We start from the raw sequence: 12,446 nt of genomic DNA, 5'->3' as shown, positions 1-12,446 counted from the left end.
GTCCAGTTAAAATGCTAAAAATCTTTAATAGGAGTCTTTTTTAAAGTTGGTTTAATTAAAATCACATTATATATATTAACAAAATCTCTTATTACCCAGGGGTCTCAAAATAAATAATCCTCAGCAAATTAGCATCTATGCCTCTTATGATTATTGAGAGGGAGAGAGAGATCAATTTGTTGTTTCACTTTTTTAATGCATTCATTGACTGATTCTTGTATGTGCCCTGACTGGAGATCGAACCCACAACCTTGGTGTATCAGAATGATGCTCTAACCAACTGAGCTACCCAGCCAGGGCCTTATAGATTTTTTTTTTTATCCTCTTCATTAGGCAATATATAAATATGTGTGTGTATGTGTCTATCTAAGTAGACATGGGAAAACAACATAAAACAAATTACATGAATCCCCCATTGAAGAATTGATATTGTTCAGCAAAAAAATCCAGTAAGATATTTAGATAATACATAAAAATTTAAGAACAATTTTAAAATTTTTATTTTATTGTTGACAGTATTACAGATATCTCCCATCCCCCCTTCTCCTATCCCCTCCTTAAAAATAATTCTCAGGGACTTCTACAATATCTTTTCTAATGTCTTTATTATTTCCAATGAAATTTTTATATACCCAAGTTTATCCCCAAGTTGCACAGCTTCTTATTTCTCTCTCTTAAATACAGCCTGTGTCCTTCTTCACTTCTGAATAAATGACTGTTTTACTAAGGTTCTCTTTGTTCTCAGGTTTCTTTTTCTTTCATACTTACTCTAAGAAAAAGGATGTTAGCCGATATATTGGTAGTATCGATTGAAAACTGTGCAAGACCCTGCTCATTGGTAGTTGCATTGAAAAGATAATTGGCTTCCATTGCGGAGATGGAAACAAGTTTATTGGGAATGGGCACATTTTTTCCATCTACCAGGAGCACCTAAAGAAGAAAAGTAATTGTTAAGTTATGTGGGGAATACTGAGAGAAGGTAGAACTCATGGGAACAGACTGCTTTGCTCCCATGACTTAAAAACAAAACCCAAAGAGTAAGAAACAACTCTTTCATATTGATTACAAAACGGTTTCTTTCCATTTGGATCCTCATGTCTTTCTATCTCCTTGTTATAATTTGGATCCTCACTTAATTTTCATTTTTTTGAAACAAAGCTGCACAAGAATGTGTGGGGTTTTTTTTTTTAGAAAAATCCAGTAAGTATAAAACTGCTAAAATTAATTGTAAATATAAATAAAATCAATATTATTTATTTATTGTATTATCTTAAAGTATATACCCAAAATATGAAAATAATACAATAATAATAGTCATAAACTGCACACTATTATAATTCCAATATTTAAAGTTAAAATAACTTATTCACTTATTTTAAACAGAACAAGAAATATAAAGAAAGATATTGACAGCCATAAATTGAGAGTCATTTGTGAGAAACTCTCTTAAAATTCTAATGCTGGCTGGATAATGGCAAAAATATATTTATCCTATCTAATAAAAGAGTAATATGCAAATTGACCGTACCTCCGCTACACCCATAAGCCACGCCCACCAGCCAATCAGGAGCGAATATGCAAATAAACCCAACCAAGATGGCTGCGGCCACAGAGAGCAAGAGGGAGGCTTGAGTTTCCCTGGCAATGGAGGAAGCCAAGCTTTCCGCCTGCCCTTGCCAAGCCCAGGCCTCCACTCCAGGCTACAAAGTTTCAATGATAGAAGATAAATAAATCCAAACAGAAATGGCAGCAGCCACACAGCTGGAGAGAGTAGGAGGCTAGGGTTGCCCCTGGTGATGGAGGAAGCCAAGCTTTTGCAGCCCTGGCCTGCTTTGGCCTCCGCTTAAGGTTATAAAGTTTCAATTATAGAAGATAAATAAATCCCAACAGAAATGGCTGTGGCCACGGAGCAAGCAGAAGGCTTGGCTCCGCTCAAGGCTACAAAGTTTCAATTGTAGAAGATAAATAAATCCCAGATACCAGGTCCTCTGCTTAGGTCGTCAGGGGGCGTGGCTGGCCTGCAAACCACCACAGACCCCTCGCCCAGGCCACCGCATGCCCCAAGGGAACCCCTACCCTGATCCGGGACACCCTTCAGGACAAACCAGCTGGCCCCCACCCATGCACCAGGACTCTTATCTTATCTAATAAAAGAATAATATGCAGATTGACCATCACTCCAACACACAAGATGGCTGCCCCCATGTGGTCAAAGATCCTGCCCCCATGTGGACACAAGATGGCCACCACAAGAGGGCAGTTGGGAGGGACCAGGCCTGCAGGGGAGGGCAGTTAGGGGTGACCAGGCCTGCAGGAGAGGGCAGTTAGGGGTAACCAGGCCAGCAGAGGAGGGAAATTGGGGGTGACCGGGCCTGCAGTGAAGGGCAGCTGGGGAGGACCCAGGCCTGCAGGGGAGAGCAGTTGGGGGGTACCAGGCCTGCAGGGGAGGGCAGTTAGGGGTGACCAGGCCTGCAGGGGAGGGCAGTTAGGGGCAAACAGGCTGGCAGGGGAGCAGTTAGGCATCAATCAGGCTGGCAGGGGAGTGGTTAGGGGGTGATCAGGCTGGCAAGCAGAAGCAGTTAGGGGCAATCAGGCGAGCAGTTGGGAGCCAGCAGTCCTGGATTGTGAGAGGGATGTCCGACTGCCCGTTTAGGACCGATCCCACCAGGACCGATCCCACCAGGATCGGTCCTAAATGGGCAGTCGGACATCCCTTGAGGGGTCCCAGATTGGAGAGGGTGCAGGCTGGGCTGAGGGACACCCCCCGCCCTGTGCATGAATTTTGTGCACCAGGACTCTAGTTTATTATAAAATGGGTGGGATAAGGGGCTTGACATAATAACTAACTTATATTACATTAAACATCTTTTTTAGTTACATGTTCAAAAAAGAAACAGTACCTCTTATTCTCTTTATACCGTAGTGTATGTTTATGTATTTTATCAGTGATATTACAAAGGAAAGTATCTACTTTGGTTTTGTTTGATGACTTGGTCATATTAATTATTTGCTAATACTAACTAGGTTTGGACTACATCAGTATGTCCTTGACCTAGGAACAACTGGACACTTCATTTACCTCTAAATTACAATACACTCTACCTGACCAAAGAAGGGTATTCCTCGTCGAAAGTGTGAATCCACTTTCACAAACTTGAGGCTGGTTGCAACTTTTGTGATTATACTGGTCCCACTTCCAGTGAACTCTAGGTCTGAAAAATATGTAGAAAAAAGTAAGTATTCTTGGAAGTTACTTTGATTCGAAAATTTATTTCCACCCTAGCTGGTTTGGCTCAGTGGATAGAACGTCGACCTGTGAACTGAAAGATCTTGGGTTCGATTCCAATCAACAGCACATGCTCAGGTTGCGGATTCGACCCCCAGTAGGGGGCATGCAGGAGGCAGCCGATCAATGATTCTCTTTCATCATTGATGTTTCTATCTCTCTCTCCCTCTCCCTTCCTCTCTGAAATCAATAAAAATGTATTAAAAAATTCATTTCCTACATTTAGTTATGACTTTTATTTTGTTACGGGAAACAAATCAATATTTATTGCTTTATCTCCCAAATTAAGTTAATACTCAAACCTGTTCCATCTTCTCTGATCTTGGCTTCCACTTTAAGTTCCATTTCATAACCCGCATTTTTAAGTTGGAACAAGTTTGTGTTTACTTGTTGGGTGATGCAGCCATTGCTGTTGAGCTGAGAATACAAAAATTGCTAAATGTGACGCAGATTCAGACTGATAGTCACTAAATCTACTATTTTCTTTCTTGTATCAAGAATTTTTTGGGTTAAACATGTTAATTAACCTTTAGGAATTTAATATTCATATTTGATTTGTAATCTCTATGATTGGTCATCAAAATGAGAATTTTGTGGACTATTAATAGAAATTTCATCTTTGGTGGTGAATATTTGAGGATCAGCTTTTTCTGATGCCCTTTAGTAAAATGGGGTAGCTCAATGTGTATCAACAATGATAGTACACAGAGAGAACACTGTATACTAACCTGGTGACTGAATTCCTCACAGAACTCTTGCTTTGGACAATTAAAAGAATGAAATAATGTTCGGCACATGCGCACAGTTGCAAGTCCTGGCACAGGTTTCCCATAGGTGTATCTGTCACATAAGAAATAAATCAGGAACTGAAGAAAGGTATCTACATTTTCACTACCAGCCCAGCACAGAAATACTTAGTTATTTCTCTATATTTTAAATACAAGTGGAATAATTGATAAGTTTTTTTGGGGGGTCATTAGTTTTGCTTTTCTATTTGCAAATGCCTGCAATAAAACTTCAAGTAAAAAAATATAATCAGAGCAACCACTATGAAAAACAGTATGAAAATTCCTCAAAAAATTATAAATGGAGAGAGATTATTTCAGTGTTTAAAAATTTGTTTCTTTACTGCACCAAAAGGATCTATGCAAAACATTCAAAATATTTTCTTAAAACTGGCCAAAGGAGAGAGTAAATTAATTAATCAATGTACCATGAAGGAGCAATAGGCAAATGCAACAAGTGGGACATTTACAGGCCAATTGACCTGTTGTTTCCATAAGCTAACACCATGGGACAAAAGGAGGGTCTAGATATTTAAAAGTTTGAGCTATTTATAGATCTCCTATGGCTTCTTTAAAAATATTAGGAAAAAAACTGTGGGGGGAGGAATCAATGAAACAAAATTGGCAAAATTTTATAGTGTTTATAATAGGTGACAGGTACAAGCAGTTATATTTTACTATTCTGCCAACTTTTATATTCAATCAAAAATTTTCATGGTATTGCACTAAAAAAATTAAGATACCTAGGAATAAACTTAATTAAGGACATAAAAGACCTGTATTTGGGAAACTACATGACATTGAAAAAAGAGATAGAGGAAGACATAAACAAATGAAAGAATATACCGTGTTCATGGATTGGTAGAATCAACATCATTAAAATGTCCACACTACCCAAAGCAATCTACAGATTCAATGCAATCCCCATTAAAATACCACTGGCATATTTCAAAGACATAGAACAAACTCTCCAAAAATTTATCTGGAATGAAAAAAGACCCCTAATAGCCACAGCAATCCTGAGAAAGAACAAAGTTGGAGGGATCACAATACCAGATATAGAGCTATATTACCAAGCCACGGTTCTCAAAACTGCTTGGTACTGGCACAAGAACAGACATATAGACCAATGGAACAGAACAGAGAACCCAGAGATTGACCCACGTCATTATGCTCAATTAATATTTGACAAAGGAGGCAAGAACATACAATGGAGTCAAAACAGTCTCTTTAACAAATGGTGCTGGGAAATTTGGTCAGATACATGCAAAAAAAAAAAAAAATGAAACTAGATCACCCACTTACACCATACACAAAAACAAACTCAAAATGGCTAAACAACTTGAATATAAGACCGGAAATCATAAAAATTCTACAAGATTCCATAGGCAGCAAAATTGCAGACATATGTCATATCAATATCTTTACAGATACAGCTCCTAGAGCAATGGAAGCCAAAGAGAAAATAAACAAATAGGACTACATCAAAATAAAAAGCTTCTGCACAGCAAAAGAAACCATCAACAAAACAACAAGAAAGCCCACTGTATGGGAGAACATATTTGCCAATGATATTGCCGATAAGGGTTTTATCTCCAAAATTTACAGAGAACTCATACAACTTAACAAAAGGAAGATAAACGATCCAATCAAAAACTGGGCAAAGGATCTAAATAGACACTTTTTGAGAGAGGACATACAGAAGGCCCAGAAACATATGAAAACGTGCTCAAAGTCACTAATCATCTGAGAGATGCAAATCAAAACAACAATGAGATACCATCTCACACACCTGTCAGAATGGCTATCATCAACAAATCAACAAATGACAAGTGCTGGTAAGGATGTGGAGAAAAAGGAACCCTCGTGCACTGCTGGTGAAAATGCAGCCTGGTGCAGCCACTGTGGAAGACAGTATGGAGTTTCTAGAAAAAGTTAAAAATGGAACTCCCATTTGACCCAGTAACCCTACTTCTAGGACTATATTCCAAGAAACCAAAAACACCAATCATAAAGGATATATGCACCCCTATGTTCATAGCAGCACAATTTACAATAGCTAAGATTTGGAAACAGCCTAAGAGTGCCCATCAGCAGATGAGTGGATTAAAAAACAGTGGTACATCTACACAATGGAATACTATGTCACTATAAAAAAGAAGGAACTTTTACTATTTGCAACAGCATGGATGGAACTGGAGAGCATTATGCTAAGTGAAATAAGCCAGTCGGAGAAAGATAAATATCACATTATCTCACTCATATGTGGGATATAATGATCAACATAATTTGATGAACAAGAATAGATTCAGAGACAAATGGTAGGGAAGGGGGTGTTAGAGAGCAACCAAAGGACTTGTATGCATGCATATTAGCATAACAATTGGTCACAGACACTGGGGCAATGGGGGTTTGCCAGGGGTGGGAATGGCTGGGGGGGAGGAGGTCAATTGGGGGAAAAAGGAGACATATGTAAAACTTTAGACAATAAAAGAAAAATTAAAAAAAAATTCATGGTAGAGAGTTGGTTAAAAAAAAAAAAAAGGTACACATGAGTCATAATAACCAAAAGCAATGTATAAAGACATTTTCAGGAAATTCTGAGATATTTTTAGGAAAATCAAGGATACTCGAGTGTAAACTCAAAATTAGTACGGAATAATTACTTTTTATTTTATTAAGTGTGACAATGGCATCATGATTGTATAGAAAAATGTCACTAATTTTTAGAGGTCTATACTGTTGTAGCTGGGTGAAAATGTCATGATTTTTGTAATTTATCCTGAAATGTTAGAGAAAAAAAAAGCAGCAAACATGGAAATCTGTTACTTATTAAATCATGATTGTGTCTACATTCTTTGGTGCATTTGAAAAATTTCTACACTCGTTGGTGCATTTGAAATATTTAATAATAAAAATAAAGAGAGGTCACTGAGATAAATTTTTAAGAGTGCCAAGGAAAATTAATTTATAATTGTGTACTAGCTAAATAATCACTCAAAACTGAGGCAAAATATGAAATTTCAGACAAAAACCATTTAACTCACATTCCACATACTGATATGTTTACTTTTTCATCCAGGATACTGATTATCTTTGGGACTTGAACTTTGACCTCAAACTTGGGAACCACTGTTGATAGAGATAAATACAAAGAGGGAAGCTGGTAAATAATTAGTGGAAATACAAATATTTTCATGTGTGTAATTTTTCCCACAAAAATAACCTGAAAAGTTACATTCATTTTTACATCTGTCAACTTCAAGACGATTAGGTTTAGTAATTCATGCAAAAATCTGACTTTGTGACCACAACAGATCTCAGTGATGTTCACAAATGATGATGGTTCCACTGAAATAAGAATTTTGATACTTGACAAAGTGTAACTTGCTACTGTAAATCACCAAGCTCTTATAAACAAGAATAATGTTCATAATTCACAGAATAATGATGGCCTTAGAAAAAGATATAGCTGATTCTACTCCAAGTTTAACATACCTATGGGAAAATCAAAGGATCTAACTGAGTTCACACTGTGAACCAGAAAGTTATGATCCCTTCATTTTTCATAATCCATACCAAATTCCTCCACGGTGAAGGGGTGCTGTATATTTCCGCCTGATTCCTTCTCTACCACCACCTTGTAGGAGCCCTGAATCGGCTCTGATGAGAGGGGAAAGGCTAACTGTTTGAGGCCACTCTCTAACGTGACATTCTGCCATTGTCCAATTCGATTCCTTTTTGGGTTCTAGAAGTAAGAAAGGAGCATGGGAATAATTATTTAGTCATGATAGCCCTTGACAAAACACATGACTTTCAGGGCAGCAATTGGCATTACCTTCAGGAAAGGCAAACAAAGAAGAAAAATGAACCACAATAAACCTGACATCTGAGAATAGGAAAATTTAGATCTGAAAGTTTTTTTTTGTTTGTTTTTTTAACAGCAGTTCATCTGTCTGGAATAGTATCAGAATTTCCTCTTCCTTAAATGCACTGACTTCCTTGTAAGATATTCTTTCTGATGCTTACCTCAAGGTATACCAGTGGAATCTATATGAAAAAATGAAAGAAGAGATGTGATTAGAATTTCACCAAGGCTATGATTTCAGATTTATGGTTAAACAGCTTACTAAGGAAAAATAATATTTGTAGTAAGATATATCAAAATTTAACTAGAAACATAAAAGAAGTGGAATTGCTTAGGGAAATCAGTAAATAGTTCTAAGAAAAGCATAATAACATATTTCTACAAAAATCATCATGTCATTTCTTTGAAAAATATTATTGTTGAATAATACTTGTTAATACTTATTAAGTTATTGATATTATTTACCAATATTATTTAGGCACTAAAATCCTCCTAGTGAAGACTATGACTATACTATTACTTACATAAATTAAAAATGGATGTTAATAAAGTTATATGTCATTATGATTTAGACTTAACAGGAAGAAAATGCCCAGAATTATTTGGTTAAAATAAACCAAGAATATTTCTTCTAATTTCAAGATTATCTAATATCTACCTTTTAAAAATAGCCTTGTTTCTTTGCCTTCATATTGAAAGCTAGTTGAAGGAAGGGACACACAATGAACATAAATGAAGATTTTATATATAATGGATAGTATACGATATATGTATAAAAATTATAAAATATGTTATCATATATAATAAAATTATATATTTTACTAGTGACCTGGTACACGGATTTGTGCACATTGAAAGGAAATTAATTAGAAGGTGGCCGGCGGGGTGGGACTGGGCGAGACGGGCTGGACATGCCCTGGAGCCAACCTTCCATGGTCCCTCACCAGCCAGCTGCACCTGGGGTGGTGTCATGGCTCGAAAGGTGTCTGTGGAGTGAGTGGGGTCCCTCCAGCAGGTGGGGTCCCTTGACCTGGCCTGCAGGGATTGGGCCAAAACCAGCTCTCCGACATCCCCCAAGGGGTCTTGGAGTGCAAGAGGGCACTCTGCAAAGTTGCTGTTGTAAAGGGTGTGGAACGCAAACGCTAGTGTACAGTAAACCAGATTCGAGCTGACAGTGCCCCAGCAACAACATAACCCATGGCCGAAGGTGGAATTGGGCTCCCTTCTCTCTGGTTTTGAGGTGCATCACCCAAGAACCACCACTGCCAAGTCACTGCAGCTTGCAGCTCCTGTGTTGAGCATCTGCCCCCTGATGGTCAGTGCATGTCATAGCAACCGGTCGGATGGAGGGAAGGACAGTTAAGATATTAGCCATATATATATATATATATTATATATACATATATCTAGAAGAAGTGAAACTCTTTGGTGCTTTAATTAATCATGCACTCCTTCAACGTATGGGCATGGATAATACATAACTTTTTATTGTACCTGTTCATTATACTTAATGTAGTGTTTTGAGAGCAATGAATGTAGCTGACTATTTCCAGACTGATTTATTATTGTTATAGGAGAAAGAGCTTCCTCATTTCTTATTCCTCAATTATGCCTTGTATAAGACTCTAGATTTGTAGTAAAGCTGGAATCTAGGTTCCCAAAGGAATAGCTTTCATTTCACTTTTCCTGGATCTTCCCACCCCACCTTGGATGAGTGCTCTCATCCCACCACCCACCACCCACCCAAACTAGAGGTATTGAGATACTTACCAGTTCATTTAGGGGGTGAAAATTTTCATCCACTGAGACAATGCGGAATTGTACTGAAAAAGAAATTCTATGGTAAGTCTCAGACATGATAAAGCAGGTAATTTAGATAATAACACAGGAGACTAAGAGATCAAGATAATGGTGACTATGGCGGGAAACCTGCTGAAGAGGTGGAATTTCCCTACATACCTGTCTGTCCTGGTTTATACATGGGTTTGTCTGTCTGGACAAAGACCAGGCTTTGCTCATTCTTTACCAGCACTTTGCTCCTCTTCCTGAAGTCTTGTGTTGGTCCCTTTATGTGGACAGTGAAGAAAGCCACCTCTGAAGAGGATGAGATTTTTGGGAGCTAAAGAACAAAGATACCACTGAGGAACAGCACAGTCTTCTCCCTTTGAATCCTTCAACCATTACTATTTTCTGTCTCTCATTCAGCTTCACAAAGGGCTTGGTAAGTATGAATATTTCTCCAGGTATAAGAGTGAAGATACTAATATAAGATATAGGGGAGCGATATCAGTAAGAACAGCCATCAGTGGAACCCAAATTCCCATATAGCTCATCTGGAACTCTATTAGTTAAATTGTACTCTTTGTAACAGAGTATATGTTTTCTGAAGGAATGGAGAGAAGCATCTCTGAAAGAGTATGGGAGACTATAGGAGCTAAGTATCCCAAGCTGAGCATCCTCCCAGAGGTACTGGGTATTTGCTTGGAGTACTTTGAAGCATTTACACATTCCAGGGACAAAGACAAGTAACATCCCACCATGAGAGAAAAATTCTGCATGCTGTCCTGTTATGAGGTATTTGTACAATCTGTTTCTAGGCATTGTCTAACTCTGGCCTGAAAGAGATGGTTATATAACAAAGCTAAAAGAACCTCCAAATCATACAATTTCTGTGGCTAATCCATTTATTTTTTACTAGAGGCCTGGTGCACGATATTCATGCACAGGGGGTGTCCCTCAGCCCGGCCTGCACCCTTTCCAATCTGGGATCCCTCTCACAATCCAGGACCACTGGCTCCTAACCACCCACCTGCCTGCCTGCCTAATGCCCCCAAATGCCCTCCTCTGTCAGCCTGGTTGCCCCCAATGGCCCTCCCCTGCCAGCCTGGTTGCCCCCAACTGCCCTCTCCTGCTGGCCTGATCATCCCTAATCCCCTGCCAGCCTTATCTGGCCCCTAACTGTCTCTGCCTCGGCCCCCACCACCATGGCTTTGTCTGGAAGGAAGTTAGACGTCCGGAAGATGGCTGGTTGACCCGGTCTAATGAGCATATTACCCTTTTATTAGTATAGATTTTTTTAGGAAGTACATTGAACTTTGGCAAGTAGAAAAATATTTCTCCCTTACTCTGGTGAAAAAATTCTTGCTTTTTTCCTCAATAGCTAAAAACTCATTGCCTTGATTCTTTCTGAAATCCTCACTAACATTCTAAAGTCATTCTTTGGGATTGAACCCTAGTTCTCCATTACCATGGAGATATAATGTATCAAACAGGGATGGGCAGCTAGTACTCACAGTGAAGGAGACACAGCGGAATAAGTCCTTCTCTGCCACGAGGTCAGTGAAGAGTCTCCTGTTCTCCCTGGGAGACTCCAAGGAAGCACTTACAGTCACTGTCTCATTCAGGTGGCTCAGAAGGAGGCAGCCTTTCTCAGGGGTCCCAGTGTGGAGCAGGGAGGGGACCAGCACCATATACTGTCTGGGAGGGGAAGAAGGCTAAATCAAAGAAAAATCAGAGGATAGCAAGTATTTTCAACCATCATTTTTTTCCATAACAATATGTACTTATTGCTACAATCAGTTCTATACAGTCTTCTCCATCTTATTAGCATAAGAATGATACCTTTTACTCACCAGTAGTGCCTCAGAAGTTGACTGTGAAGATATTTCAATTTTATAGACATTCTTTGTTTTAATATGCCTTAATATATAAATTCTTGAATATATACTCATAAAAGTACACATATATAATAAATTTGGGTGATTACTCACTTTATAAAACAGTTTCCGTTAAAATTTGTCCAAGTAAACATCACTTGTGCATGAACACTATGACTGGATTTACACAGATTCAACTGAAAGAACTTCAGGGAACATATATCTATTACATAAAATAATACATAAAAATGTGAATCCTCAAAATTTTAAGGATTCCATGCTTGTAGGTTTAAGTCATTTATTTATAGAGTACCATTACAATTAAGAAAAACAGAATGATTTTTATATTGTTTTATTGCCCTTTCCCTTCTACCACCAACATGATCACTTATCCTTAAAAAAATACCAGGGGCATTTGACATAGGAAACACAATTTTATTACGTTACAAAGTCAATAGGTGGGAGACTAGGAATAGATAATACAGGAGGATTAGTTGTTGAATCTGGAAGTCAAGGGAAGTCTCCACGTGGTCTGCTCTGGAGGAGCAGTCTTTCTGTATATGTTTTAAGTTTTTTCTTGGCAAAATTATGTGCCACAAATCTTTAGAGCCACTCTTAAATCATTAAAACCTCAAATTATTTGTTGCATAAGTGCTAATGTTTTGTTCTAAAGCAAAGAGGCTCAAAGCAGTTAAATAAACTACCCAGGGTCATTCAGATGGTACCTCTCATCTAATCCCTTTCTTGCATTTGGATGTCTCTGATCTACTGAACATTTGCTCTTTTAAAGATGTAATAGCCTTAAAAAAAAAAAAAAAGATGTTATAGCCTTCCACCAGGCTTATTGCATC

At 38.2% G+C, this 12,446-nt stretch overlaps 1 protein-coding gene across 3 annotated transcripts in view; it reads right to left on the bottom strand.

Moving 5' to 3' along the window:
- The window catches only part of LOC308245372 (pregnancy zone protein-like), a 49,652-nt gene that overhangs the window by 33,418 nt on the left and 3,788 nt on the right, over positions 1 to 12,446 (bottom strand). For 2 of the 3 annotated variants that reach the window (XR_013960279.1, XM_080662516.1), the window contains exons 2-11: positions 11,233 to 11,416; positions 9,899 to 10,058; positions 9,710 to 9,762; positions 8,101 to 8,121; positions 7,651 to 7,819; positions 7,119 to 7,203; positions 4,015 to 4,126; positions 3,589 to 3,703; positions 3,103 to 3,212; positions 769 to 930 (exon numbers count right to left, since the gene is read on the bottom strand). Coding sequence is in view for 2 of the 3 variants with exons in the window: in XM_080662516.1 (XP_080518642.1) it covers positions 769 to 930; positions 3,103 to 3,212; positions 3,589 to 3,703; positions 4,015 to 4,126; positions 7,119 to 7,203; positions 7,651 to 7,819; positions 8,101 to 8,121; positions 9,710 to 9,762; positions 9,899 to 10,058; positions 11,233 to 11,416 (1,171 nt within the window). In the remaining variant the exon portion in view is untranslated. Of the gene's footprint in view, positions 1 to 768; positions 931 to 3,102; positions 3,213 to 3,588; positions 3,704 to 4,014; positions 4,127 to 7,118; positions 7,204 to 7,650; positions 7,820 to 8,100; positions 8,122 to 9,709; positions 9,763 to 9,898; positions 10,059 to 11,232; positions 11,434 to 12,446 lie in introns of all 3 variants that reach the window. The other variant, XM_080662517.1, reaches the window with a different exon arrangement.

This window comes from Plecotus auritus (genome assembly GCF_963455305.1).
Source record: "Plecotus auritus genome assembly, chromosome: 3".
Lineage (NCBI taxonomy): Eukaryota > Metazoa > Chordata > Mammalia > Chiroptera > Vespertilionidae > Plecotus > Plecotus auritus.
This window is presented reverse-complemented; position numbering and strand designations above follow the sequence as displayed.